The 13,492-nt window shown below is 35.6% G+C and overlaps 2 protein-coding genes across 2 annotated transcripts; both read left to right on the top strand.

Moving 5' to 3' along the window:
- LOC18594186 (receptor like protein 30) lies at window positions 7,327-10,259 on the top strand. Its single transcript, XM_018124270.1, has one exon. The coding sequence runs from the start codon at window positions 7,327-7,329 to the stop codon at window positions 10,234-10,236; it is 2,910 nt and encodes a 969-aa protein (XP_017979759.1). The 3' UTR covers window positions 10,237-10,259.
- On the top strand, window positions 11,053-13,172 carry LOC18594185 (peptide-N4-(N-acetyl-beta-glucosaminyl)asparagine amidase A). The gene has a single exon (XM_007021678.2). It carries the CDS (start codon window positions 11,232-11,234, stop codon window positions 13,080-13,082), a length of 1,851 nt encoding a protein of 616 aa, XP_007021740.2. The 5' UTR covers window positions 11,053-11,231; the 3' UTR covers window positions 13,083-13,172.

The following is a 13,492-nucleotide window of genomic DNA, read 5'->3' as shown; positions in this document are numbered from 1 at the left end:
AAAAATCACGGTGTTAGTGCACTGTAATGGTCAAATTTTTCCATGAAGAAATGGGCGGGTTTTGATGCTGAAATTGATGTTATTTGAATAATGTTTAGTGAATTGAGGTATTAGAAAAGAAATAGAGTAATTTGGGATTAAATTGGACGCGTTAGTAATTTAATCGGGTGATAGGCCGAATTAGGTCAACATCGTGTTTAAGCGGTTGACCGAGCATTCCATGCATTCATTTAGATTTAGAGGGCTTGAAATATTTTATGACAAATTGACACAAATTATTGAATTTTGTGTCATGTGTGATGTATAGGTGGTGAGCTATTTGATAAGGATAAAGAGATTACACCAAAGACCGAGACTAAAAGTATTTCTACTCCTGATACTGTGAGTAACCTTATTATCGTCTTAATTATCTAAAGTATGTTATTATTCAATTTTGTGAATTTTATGAAAAATGAGTTAAATGGTAAATCCTTATGTTTTATAAGTAAAATATGTTTAAATAAAATGATTTTATAAAATATCTTGAAATTGAATTATGATTTTGAAAATAGAGTAATTGGAGACCACTTGATGTGTTGTAATTTTATGATTTTAAATTGAATGGCTTATGACAATATATGAGCATGAATGGCTAAACTGATTTTTGGTGTTAGAATTATTTGTACTGTGTATTCAGCCTTGAGAGGCTAAGTTGCAATAAATTGTCATGTCATGCAGATAAAGATTTTATAAATCAGGTGGTAGATAAAATAATCCATAATCACTGCAGTAGAGGTTCTGTGGATTAGCCTAAGAGAGGGGGTACAGAATCAGATATACCTTACCTCGATCGGAGAGCCGTGTGGAGGGTGTCTCTGGAGGTAAAGATTTGAGTGCACTTCACGTGGACCACCGCGTGAGAGTGAGACTCAGCCAACGCCAAGGCATGGATAGATTTTCAAATATAAAAATATGTTCATGTGTGTACTACACTGAACAGCCTTAGTGGTCTCGATCAGATGCCTAGGCCAAGACATCCCCGAGAATGATATTGGCAGGAGCCAAGTTTTGTGAAATACATAAGCCAAGTTGATTATTTGAGTAAATTGATTATTGATGTTATGAAAAACATACTGGAATGGAATATCTTACTTGTCTCTATTTACTCGATTTTAGATAGTTTAGATGGTATCTATTTATTCACTGAGATTTTGTAATCTCACCACCCTCAATTCCCCACATTTCAAACTCGAGATAGCCGATTGCATCAAGGACTTCAATCAGCCTTGCATCGACAAAATTGTAGGTTCACAGACTTGCACCTTATTGGTTAGTTGGGGGCTCACATGTCACTGTAAAGGTAATTTTATACTTCAGTTATCTGTTTTAAAGTACGTATGAATATATTTAGCTTTTACACCACAGAAATTATTTACGAATTTCTCTATAAATATTGTTTTTTTTTTAAGAAAATAGAATATTTTATTAAATATCATTATTTTATTCAAACAATTATAATTTCATTTCAAATAATTATTTTAGACATTTAAATTTACTTTTAATTATGAAACATGTGTTTTTCACCCACACACCATGTTTTTGGCATGTTTTGGTATTTTTGAAGAAAAATAATGAAAATGCCCCTGTGAGCTAAAAAATAATATTATATTATTTTGATTTGGAAACAACTTATGATTTCTTGAAATGCGAGATTTAATAACTGTCACTCACCAGGGAGATGCGGAAGCTGATGCTAAGTCTTGAGGGATTCCGATCGGCATTCCTGGTAATAAGTGCCTATCAGGACGTCGCGACGGTGGTCATAGGCCTGATGGGAGTTCCGGGTCGTGACAATATGAGTTCAATTGCAATCCTAGAAACATAAATTTAGTTAGATATAGTGAAAACAAAAACTAAAAACATATGAAATTTAGCCATCAAGAGTATCAAGAAAAATAAAGCTAAGGAAGAAGACAAAACAAATATTTGCAACCTTGCTCTCCAAGCTTCAGCCTCAACTTTTAGCTTTTTGAATCTCTCTCAAGATTCCTCTTCATTGTATATATGTAGATATATAGATATACAGCTATATGTGTATGGCTAACTTCTCCTTAAGCTAACTATTTATAACCTTAATTAAACTAATTCTACCTAAACTAAACTATATTATCCTAAAAACTCTTAATTCGGGCTTAGAAAAAGTGTACAGCCCAATAGAAACTTAACCAGCGTGTAGCCTGACTATTGCACTTCGTCAACTTTGACTTAGATTATCTCCATTTTCGAGATAGAACTGGGCAAAGTGATCTCATAAAAGTTGTAGCTCTACCTCTTAGCTTTATAATGATCTAAAAATCGCATCATTTAGAGTTCTGGAGCGAGAGTTATGCTCAAAATACCGCGACATATATGAACAAGGCCTAAACTCCTTAAACACCTTTCTTCATCCAATTAAGCTTTATTTTTCTAGAATTCTACAAAAATATAAAAACTAATAAATAATAACTAAATTAAGATAAATAAACATAAAATTAAAATAACTTAATAAAAATAAACTAAATAGAAAATTAACTAAAAATAACTAAATTCTAATCTAAATTCAAGAACATTACTAACTTTTAAGAACAATTTGAGATAAAAAATAATTCTATTTCATGGAATTATCACACATGATATACGAAATTCAAATTCACATTGAGGTTAATTTTTAGGGTGTGAAAACACCGAAGAGATATTAGTCACCTACCTAATTCGCTAAACCAAAACCAAATAACTAAGAATGAAAATCATTCTGAAGCCTTGATCACTACTTTCTTGAGTAGATTTTCCTTTTTCTACCTTCTTCTTCTCTAGGACTAGTTTCTCCTAAATGGTTTTCTTTTTCTGACTCTTTTTTTCTTTTTTTTTAAACGTGTCTTACTGCTTTTCTTTTTAAGCCTCATGATCTAAAACTAACTTAAACTTCTACTTAAATATGATAACATAAAACTACCTTTAACGTGATAATGTAAACTAACACTAACTAAAATAAAAGTACTCTATTTGCTAAAAGGTCATTCTATTCTCTCTTTATTAATAAACCCCAAGGTTATACCTATAATTATAAAAAAATTGAACTTATATTATATTTTATTTATTTATTCATTTAATATAGACTACAACTTAGTGATTACTAATTTAATTTTTTTATAACAAAATTAATTAAGTAAAAAAATTTTTAAGGGTATTACATACGATGCACGTTGTGCTTGCTTCAACCCATATTAGGCTTTATGCAGCCTATACACCTTGTCTCTACTAGCTTCCACTCAAAATCCCATGGGTTGTTCCTGATACACCTCTTTGTTCAGTTTGCCATTTAAATATGCAGACTTAATATCCAGATGAAAGACTTTCCAACCATGAGTTATTGATAGTGCCAACAGAAGCCTAATAGTATCCAATCTTGCTATAGAAGCAAAAGTATCAAAATAATCCACTTTTGGAATTTGAGAAAAACCTTGCAATGACTTTCACTTTCCATTATTCAAAGAACCATTTGCATTCATCTTCTTTTTTAAGATCCATTTCACTTCGATCACTTTTCTATGTTTTGGTCGATCAACAAGAGTCCAAGTCTTGTTTTTTTCAATCATTGCAATTTCATCTCTCATGCTTGATGTCCATTTCTTGTGAAATGCAGCTTTATCAAATGAGGCAGGTTCTGCTATTGCAACTTGACTTCTGTTGTAAATGTCTTGAATAGAGATAGAACCTTGTGTAGAAGTTTCATTAGTAAACTCATCAAGATCAAGTTCACCAATATCATCATTCTGACTTTGAACAACACATTTGATTCTTTAATTTGTTTCTCATTCCAATCCCAGCTGAGTTCTTCATCGAACATGACATCTATGCTGATGGAAATCTTGCCAGAGTCAATATGATATATGCGATAGGCTTTTGATTGTAGACTATACCCTACAAATATTCCTTTCACCGCCTTAGATTGTAATTTGTCCCTTAGAACATTAAGGACATGCTAATAACAAATGTATCAAAAAACATGTAAGTGACTTACAGATGGCCTTCTTTTGAACCAAGCTTCATACGGAGTCACAATTCTTAAAGCTCTTATGGGGAAAATGTTTAGCAAATATACAGTCGTATTGGTTGCTTCCACTCAAAAGCTCTTTTGTATCTCTTTGTCAAATAATAGACACCTAGTCATTTCTATTATAGTTTTGTTTTTTCTTTCACTAACTCCGTTCTGATGAGGAGTGTAAAAAGCTGTGAGTTGAAGTTGAATCCCTTCCTTCTCGAGATACTGAAACTCTAAAGACTTGTACTCTCCACCATTGTCGGATCTAAGAGTTTTATTTTTTCTCCCAAATTCTTGTTGAACTTTGGCCTTGAGCTTCAAAAAGAGATTAAACACTTCAGATTTATGTTTCATGAAATAAATTCAACACATTCTGGAAGCATCATCAATGAAGATTAGGAAGAACTTGCTTCCATTTAAAGATTCTTCACTCATAGGGCTTTCTGCATCAGTGAACCAGTTTAAGCTTCTTGATTGCTCTACTTGAACGAGCAAATGAAAAAGGCTTTCTTGTAGGTTTCCCAAACTGACATGTACTACAGACTTGGTTTGATTCAATTAAGGAAGGCAAATTTTCCTTCAAGCTTGACTTGTTAGCCTGAACCAAGGAACCGAGATTACAATGCCCAAACCATTTATGCTAAAGGGTTGTCATATTCGATTTTACCTCAGAAGCTAGATAACAAACATCTTCCAGACTCATAGGAAAACATTTTCTTTTCATGGGTACACTCATACCAAACTCACCCAATGGATCATACACAATACATTATTTATCTTTTAAAAGCAAGACATAATCATCATCGACCATTTAGCTTACGTTTAGGAGATTTTGGGCAATATCAGGAACAAGCAACACTTTTGTGACATACCTGATTCCCAGGGAAGTTTGAATGTTGATTGTACCTTTCCCTACTACATATAGATACTTGCCATCGCCTATTTCAACACTAAAGTGATGCAAAGTATCAAGTTCAGCAAAGAGTTCTGTGTTCGGGATTATGTGATTTGAACAACCATTGTCCAACAACCATTGATTTGAGTCAACTATCTTGGGTTGTGTCAAGGTCATAAACAACTGCTCTTTGGCAACATTAGTCTTCTCATTTGCTTGGGTGCCTTATAATGCTTCTCTAGTTTATTTTTACATGCTTTCTCAAGATGACCTAATTAGTTACATGCACGACACCTTAGACTCGGTTTGAACCAGCAGTAGGCCTCTTAATAGTTCTTTTTCTTATAATGAGAGCACATCTGGAACTTGTTCTTCTTCCCATGAGTTCTGTTATATTGAAGCCTTCCTTTTTCTTTATCTTTCTAATCACCTAAGCCCTTTTTTATGCTTAACTCACCTCCTCCTTTGGCTTTCATCTTTGCAAATAAAGCGTTTTCTGTTGTATTATCAACTTACATTGCTCTCCTTTGAGTGCATTCACTACATCATTAAGAGTTAAGGTTGAGAGGTCCTTTGACCTTTCTAATGATGTAATCATAGATTCAAATCTTTCTGACAAAGAGACAAGGACCTTTTGGACTACACGGCTTTCAAAAAGATTTTTTCTCAATAGTCGCACCTGGTTCACCACTCGCATGATTTTGTTAATGTAGTCTTTAACATTTTTGGTATCCTTCACTTTCAAGGTCTCAAACTCCCTCAATAAATTCACCCTGTTTCTGTTTTGTCCTCTCTGAGCCTTGGAATTCCTCCCTAAGTTTGTCCCATGCATCCATGGTTGATTTGGAGCCCTTTATCCTTATAAATATGACATTCCAAACAGCCCCATGGACACATGCCAGCACTCTATATTGCTTAGCAACTTCCTCGTTATGTTGCGTAATTTGTGTGATGGTTGCAATCTCTCTCAAGACAGGCACCTCACCGCCAGATTCTATGACATTCCAAAGGTCATAGCCACGAAGTTAGGCTTCCATTTTAACTGACCAAATTGCATAATTCTCTTTATTGAACTTTGGTGGAGATTGATGACTAAGAACATTGCTTGAGGTCATTTTGCAAGTATGATGGTTTTCTTTAGATTTTAGAAAATGGTTTTTTGATTATCTTACAAAAACAGTCCCTTAAGATCAAAAGTAGAACCTGATACCATAAAAATAAAATAAGGATAGGAATAAAGTTGCTATATGAAGCAACTGTTAACGAATCAGATAAAGAAATTTTATAAAAAAACAGAATTTGTTTTGATGAAAGGCATCCTTTATTCATATGAGACAGCCCTATTTATACACAAAAAAGTAGAATCCATGTCTTCACAAGTGTAATGCATGTAACAAGTGTTGAGGCATAGATTATAAGTATTAAAGGAAGTTTAAAGACTGTTTAACATGTAATAACTGCAAGTAACTGCATGTCTTAATTCAATTAATCAGCTAAGTACATGTACAAGCATTGTTCTCAACACTTATTGTTTACAGCTGTGCCGGACGGTAACAAATATGGTGGCATTGCAGCCCTTGGGGACGGCCAGACCACCTCACTTAATTAGTTCCTAAATAAAAGTTTGAAGCCTGCACTACTCTAATAAAGCCTCAAGATTGTACTCATTGTGCAAATCTTTGTTTTCACTTGCATAACGTTACTCCAAAAGCTAAATGTTAACTGAAAACTAAGCCTAATAATTTCCTGAACAGTGTTCTTAATTAGTCAAAACCGGCAAGTATGCTCTGCCACCGTGCACCAAAACCTTCTGTGATTTGCCTTTCTGCACAAACTACTATTTTACACCTTGTTCTAGTGCTTTTGTCACCATCAGGACGTTGATTTCATAACATTTCTTTATGTAGAAACATTTGATCATATTAAAGTGTCGGTATGTCTTTGAAGATTCCAATGAACAAAGCCAAAGGTATACTCTCCTTTCGCCAAAGACAACCCCCTTTGTATCCAATATGAGGATTCATTCATTAAATTTTAATGTTCATTATAGGAATTGCTACGTCTTAGTTATAAATCCAATAATAATAAAATTAAAATGTGAGACAGATATTAAAGACTGACGTGATAAAATAAAATGTCTACCTAATAATTAATGTCTTTCAAATTTAAGTCTCTTCCACCAGAAAAGGTACAGGGAAGGTGCCTAAATAGGCAGTCACTGTATAATTGACAAATGGAGTAGACATATTAGCTTGCTTGGATGAACACAGTTTCCAAGCGCAAATATATAAGGACAAGAACCCATCTCTCTTCAGTCTTCAATATTCTCATACAATCCAAATTCTTTACTTCTTTCAGTTCATAAAGAAAGATGGGTTGTTGCTCAATGTGGCTATATCGAATGCTCTGCTTCCTTTTTGCCTTCTTACTCTTCCAAGTTAATTCTTCATCGATATCCCTTCTATCATTTCGTCCTCCACAATCATGCCCTTCTGAACATAGTTCTGCTTTGATCCAGTTCAAGAACAGCCTGTCTCTTGTCAGTGACTCTGAAATATGTAGAGATTCTTATCCTAAGACAGAATCCTGGAACCAAAGTATAGACTGTTGCTCCTGGGAGGGTGTCACGTGCCACAGCATGACGGGTCGCGTGATTGGCCTTGATCTCAGTTGTAGTCTACTTGAAGGCAATCTTCCATCCAACAGCAGCCTCTTCCTCCTTCAGGATCTCCAGTGGCTTAACCTTGCCCACCTCAATTTCATTGATTCTCAAATTCCTTCTGAGTTTAGTAAGTTGAGGAGTCTAACCCATCTCAATCTTTCTTATACAGGGTTCCACGGTATGGTTACAGAGCAAATCTCTCTTTTGTCAGAACTGGTTTCACTTGATCTGTCAACTCCTCGATTAATGCTCGATAACCATCATTTTAACATGCTTGTGCATAACCTAACAAAGTTAGAAGATCTTTTCCTTGACCATGTGGATATGTATTTGGTTAGACCAAATTCCTTTCTGAACTTGACTGCCTCGTTAAAGCGTTTGAGTCTTTATGACTGTCAACTGCAAGGAAAATTTCCAAGTGAAATTTTCAGCCTTCCGTATCTAGAAAAAATCATTTTAAGAGAAAATCATTTTCTCAGTGGTTATCTCCCTAAATCAAATTGGAGTAGTCCCCTTAGATTTTTGCACCTTTCAGAAACAAGTTTCTCAGACGAGTTACCAGACTCAATTGGAAATCTTGAAAACTTGGAAGAACTTGACCTTTCTTTTTGTTATTTCACAGGGTCAATCCCTTCATCTCTTGGAAACCTCACCAAAATCACTTTCTTACATTTAAAATCTAACAATTTTGAAGGTCAAATTCCAGATGTTTTTGGGAACTTCAAGAAACTAATTATGTTGGATTTTTCTTTTAACAATTTCCATGGTTTATTTCCATCATCAGTATTTAACCTCACTGGAGTTACTGACATGGCCTTCAACAATAATCATTTAGGGGGTCCCCTTCCATACAATATAAGTGGACTCTCAAATCTTCAACGCCTCTTTTTATCTGCAAACTTGCTGGATGGCAGAGTGCCAGGTTGGTTGTTTAGTCTACCAGTGAATCTTGCTTTACTTGATCTTTCATCAAATAATTTGAGTGGCAACATTGAGTCATGCATGCTCTCAAAGCTTAGAAATTTACAGGAGCTTGATCTTTCAAATAACAGTTTATTATCATTGAGTAGCTGTAGCAATGATGTGAATTCCACCTTCCCCAAGCTAAATATTTTGTGTTTCTCTTCTTGCAACATACACCAATTCCCAAGTTTCTTGAGAGCATCCGAGACTTTGTCCCGTTTAGATCTTTCTAATAACAAAATTCAGGGTTCCATTTCCAAATTGGAGGCCGAAGGGTGGGAGAGTTTGACCTATTTGGACCTTTCTTTCAATTTGTTGACAAATGTAGACCACTTTCCTGGGAAGACTCTTCAGACAATTGACCTTCGTTCAAATTCGCTTCAAGGACCACTTCCTACTCCACCACATTCAATACATCATCTCTTGATTTCAGAAAATGAATTGACTGGAGAAATCCCTTCAGGGTTTTGCAATATAACTTTCCCTCAAGTCCTCGACATGTCAAAGAATAACCTGAGTGGAATCATTCCAAGATGTCTTGGAAATTACCGCTTCCTCTCTGTTCTGAATTTACGAATGAATAACTTCGATGGCAAAATCCCAAGAATGTGTACTGATGAAGGTAGTTGGTTGAGAAGTCTTAACCTCAATAACAACCAACTAGAAGGACCCATACCACGATCTTTGGTGAATTGCAGTGAATTGGAATTTCTAGATTTGGGCAACAACAACTTGAATGACTCCTTTCCTCGTTGGTTAGGTGTACTTTCGAGCCTTCAAATCCTTGTCCTGCGATCTAATAAATTTCATGGTCCAGTACCAAATTTGAGGAGCACATCTTTCTTTACTAGTTTGCGAGTCATTGATGTCTCTCAGAATGAGTTCAATGGCCACTTGCCAAATAAATTCTTTCAAAATTTGAAGGGTATGAAGGATATCCATGAACAGCCAGCCGGTCCATACTATATTGGAGAGTTATATTATAAGGATTCCATGATTTTAACAATCAAAGGATTGGAGAGAACTTTTGAGAAAATATTAGATATTTTCACAACTATTGATTTTTCAAGCAATCAATTCGAAGGACAGGTTCCCGAAGTAGTGGGAGAACTTAAAGATCTTTTGGTGCTCAACTTCTCTCATAACAGCCTAACAGGTCAAATCCCATCATCATTGGGGAATTTGTTAGCACTGGAATCATTAGATCTCTCATCAAATAAGATTGAAGGAAGGATCCCTATGCAATTGACGAATCTGATATTTCTTGCAGTGTTAAATCTTTCTCAAAACAATCTCGTGGGACCGATTCCTAGAGGATATCAGTTTAATACTTTCACAAATGATTCCTACATAGGTAACTTACAGTTATGTGGATTTCCGTTGTCAAAGGAATGTGGGGAAAGTGAGGGAACAGAAGCACCTCCATCAATATTTGATGAAGATGATGATAATGGAAGAGCACTTACTTGGAAATTTGCAATGATGGGTTATGGATGTGGACTTGTGTTGGGATTGAGCATGGGATACATTGTATTCACAGCAGGAAAACCAGCTTGGTTAGTGAAGATTATCCAGAGAGCCCCAAACCAAAAAGTCAGAAGGCAAATCCAGAAAACTAGAGTAAGAAGAAATAAGCCAATACAACCAGTACTCTAATGTCAGCTGTTCCATATAAATATAAGCAACTCTTCGAAGTTTGATAAATAGTTTCCAATAAAGTTTTTAACTCTATGTATTCTTTTTTTTTTCCCATAGTGACCTAATTGTCACGAGGTTGGGGTTCTTTACTTCTGTAGGATCTGCTAAAATGTAAGCTTCAGCTATTCATTGTGAGCATGAAACATACTGCCGCTTGGATTCATTTCGTCCTTTAAGTAATATTGCAGAGAATATTGTTTTGTGTTTCTAAACTTTATTTCTTCTAGTTGTTGAGTTCTATACTGGGAAATGTTTTGAGGTCCAAACAGGAAATTCTAGATTTCATTATTGAAAGTTGCAGATCAGCAATTGGTTCTTTGTTTTGTTTAGCTCTTTGGATTAATTTTTCGACAAATCTGGATTTTCTTTTCGTCTAGTTCATTCAATGCTTACTCACATTTACTATATGATCAGTACAAAAGATAAATACTAGTGATCTAACAAGTTCACTTTAAAGTTACCTCTCCACCTAATGGTGGTATTTAATTAGATTCAGATATTTTGGTTTTGGAAATTCATGCTTTCTTTGGTCAGATATTTCTAAATTTACTAAGGAAGGCTGTTATCTCCTTTTCGATTTGGTTTCCTAAATTACCAAAGGCAAGTGGGGGGAAACTCACTACAAGCACTTCATGTATGTATTGGTTCCATCATTGTTTTCACTGCTACTTAACTTACAAGGCAATATATGCTGACCTACTTAAGCTTTGCAGTTTCTTTAATACTTGTTTCTTTTAGAAGTTAAACTAAAATGCTGAGATAGCTATGTTCAATTTCAAGTTCTGAAGGAAAAGGTTTGATTTCGTGTTTCTGGTAAGGTGTCAAAAGTCATTACCAGTCAGCCTTCCTCAAGTTTGATTTTCAACTCAGTTTTGCAGCATTGATATCACTCCAACAATCTTTCTCTAACACACATTAAACCAGCAAATTAAGCAGCTACCAAGCCACCATAGATGGCTTCCTTTCTGTTCACTTTCCACTTCTTTCTCTTGCTGTTCCTCTACCAACCTCTATTCTCCATGGCGAATCTCCACAAAAGCAAGGATCTCCTTAGATCAAATCTCCTCTCTCAACTGACCAGCACAATACACTCCAATGACAACTCACCGACTCTCTACTTTGAAGTAACCAAACCCATCAAACGACCAAATACTAAACCATGCTCATACCTTGTTCTTCAGCATGATTTTGGCTTCACTTATGGAAGACCCCCGGTTCTTGTAAACTACATCCCTCCTCATTGTTACTCTCAAAGTTTCACCAAAATTGTGCTTGAATGGAAGGCAACATGCAAAGGAACACAATTTGATCGCATTTTTGGGATTTGGCTAGGAGGTGTAGAGCTCCTTAGGAGCTGCACAGCAGAGCCTACATCAAATGGAATTGTTTGGACTGTTGAGAAGGATATAACAAGGTACTATTCATTGCTCTTGAAGAAGGGAACACAAACTTTAGCTGTTTTTCTTGGCAACATTGTGGACAGGACTTATACTGGGGTGTACCATGTTAATTTAACATTTCATTTTTATCCTGCTGAAAACAATTTGAATGATGATAAGCAGATTTTGCATAACTTGGCATCTGACTCTAAGGCTGATCTGATCTTACCTATTTCTCGAGATCTGCCACTAAATGATGGTTTGTGGTTTGAAGTTCAGAATTCCAATGATACTAAGTTGAAGCAATTTAAAATCCCCCAAAATGTTTACAGGGCTGTATTAGAGGTTTATATATCTTTTCATGAGAATGATGAGTTCTGGTATGGCAATTTTCCAAATGACTACATTGCTGCAAATAATCTAAGTGGCACTCCTGGAAATGGACCATTTAGAGAGGTTGTAGTCAGTCTTGACGGTCAAGTGGTAGGTGCAGTTTGGCCTTTTACTGTGATCTATACTGGAGGAATTAATCCCCTATTTTGGAGCCCCATTACAGGCATTAGTTCTTTCAACCTCCCTTCTTATGATATTGAAATCACTCCATTTTTAGGCAACATGTTGGATGGAAAATTCCATAAATTGGGGTTCAGTGTTACAAACGCCTTGAATGTCTGGTTCATAGATGCTAATTTGCACCTCTGGTTGGATAGCAGGAGTGTGAAAACTGAAGGGAAACTTCTGATGTGCAATAATAAGGTTGTTGGTGTTTCCGAGGAGTCAGATTTTGAGGGCTTAAATGGAAAGTTCTTGACAAGTGCAAACAGGTTCATATCTTCAACTGGATGGATCAAGTCTTCTTACGGGAATATTACAACTCATTCCATTCAGGAGTTCAGTTACAGTAACTCGCTGCAAATTGGTAAGGATGGGAATTTTCAGGTTGTGAATCAGACGATCCATTTCAATGACAGAGTTTATGCAAAGATGCCATTTCCTTATGTTCATGCTGAGGAATCATTTAAACATTTTCCCCTTCACTTGTACGTGGACTTATCAGAAGAAGAAAAGGGAACGTTCCTCTATGTCATGAACGTCACATTAGGATTTAATGAGAAGAAGTACAAGAATGTTGGCTTTAAATTCTTTATCAGCTCTCTGCAAAATATGCAGAATGCGCAAGCAGTTCTTGCTGTGAAAAACCACTTGATTGTCAATAGATTGGCTGGTACACGACAAGTATATGAATACCATGGAAGTGATTTCTGCTACTCCAGGAACATAAGCAGCTCCAACAGCATCATTGATTATGATGAAGTGAGTAACTTATGTAATAAAGGAGCACTGCTACTTTCAGATTTTGAACTCAAGTCATCAAAAGGACTGCAGCATTTTCCTACAAAGGCTTTTCTAGCATCTGATCATTGATGTCTTAGCAACGAAGGGGAACAGGACACTGAATTCGGTTGATTCTTGAGCTGCTCAATAAAGGAGTTTTCAATGTTTCATTCTAGATATTCCAGATGTGATATCATTTGCACCGATGATTGTGGAAATTGTGCCATCTTAAATTTCTTTACTTTGTTCTTTTAACCTTATCTTACGCACTTATAAGCAATAAATTAGACTGTGTTTCAGCAATGCCAAGGTTTAAAAGTGACCCCCTCTTATCTGCAAACTATGATTGACTCCGCTTCTTTTGGGTGGAGATTTGGTGGGATTATCACATTCTTGCATGAAAGTGTCTCCAAAATGATGATTTAGCAGATAGTCATAGCAGAAATGATGTAACACAAAATTTTGGAGTTTCAAAGGCAGAAGTATGTAGCTGAAGGGTA

The sequence above is a fragment of the Theobroma cacao genome, chromosome 7, assembly GCF_000208745.1.
Source record: "Theobroma cacao cultivar B97-61/B2 chromosome 7, Criollo_cocoa_genome_V2, whole genome shotgun sequence".
Taxonomy (NCBI): Eukaryota; Viridiplantae; Streptophyta; class Magnoliopsida; order Malvales; family Malvaceae; genus Theobroma; species Theobroma cacao.
Note: the sequence above shows the minus strand (reverse complement) of the source record. Positions and strands in the feature narration are given on the sequence as shown.

Bases quoted from the DNA above. Each gene is read 5' to 3' on its own strand.
- LOC18594186 (XM_018124270.1), top strand. From the start codon at position 7,327: ATGGGTTGTTGCTCAATGTGGCTATATCGAATGCTCTGCTTCCTTTTT.
- LOC18594185 (XM_007021678.2), top strand. From the start codon at position 11,232: ATGGCTTCCTTTCTGTTCACTTTCCACTTCTTTCTCTTGCTGTTCCTC.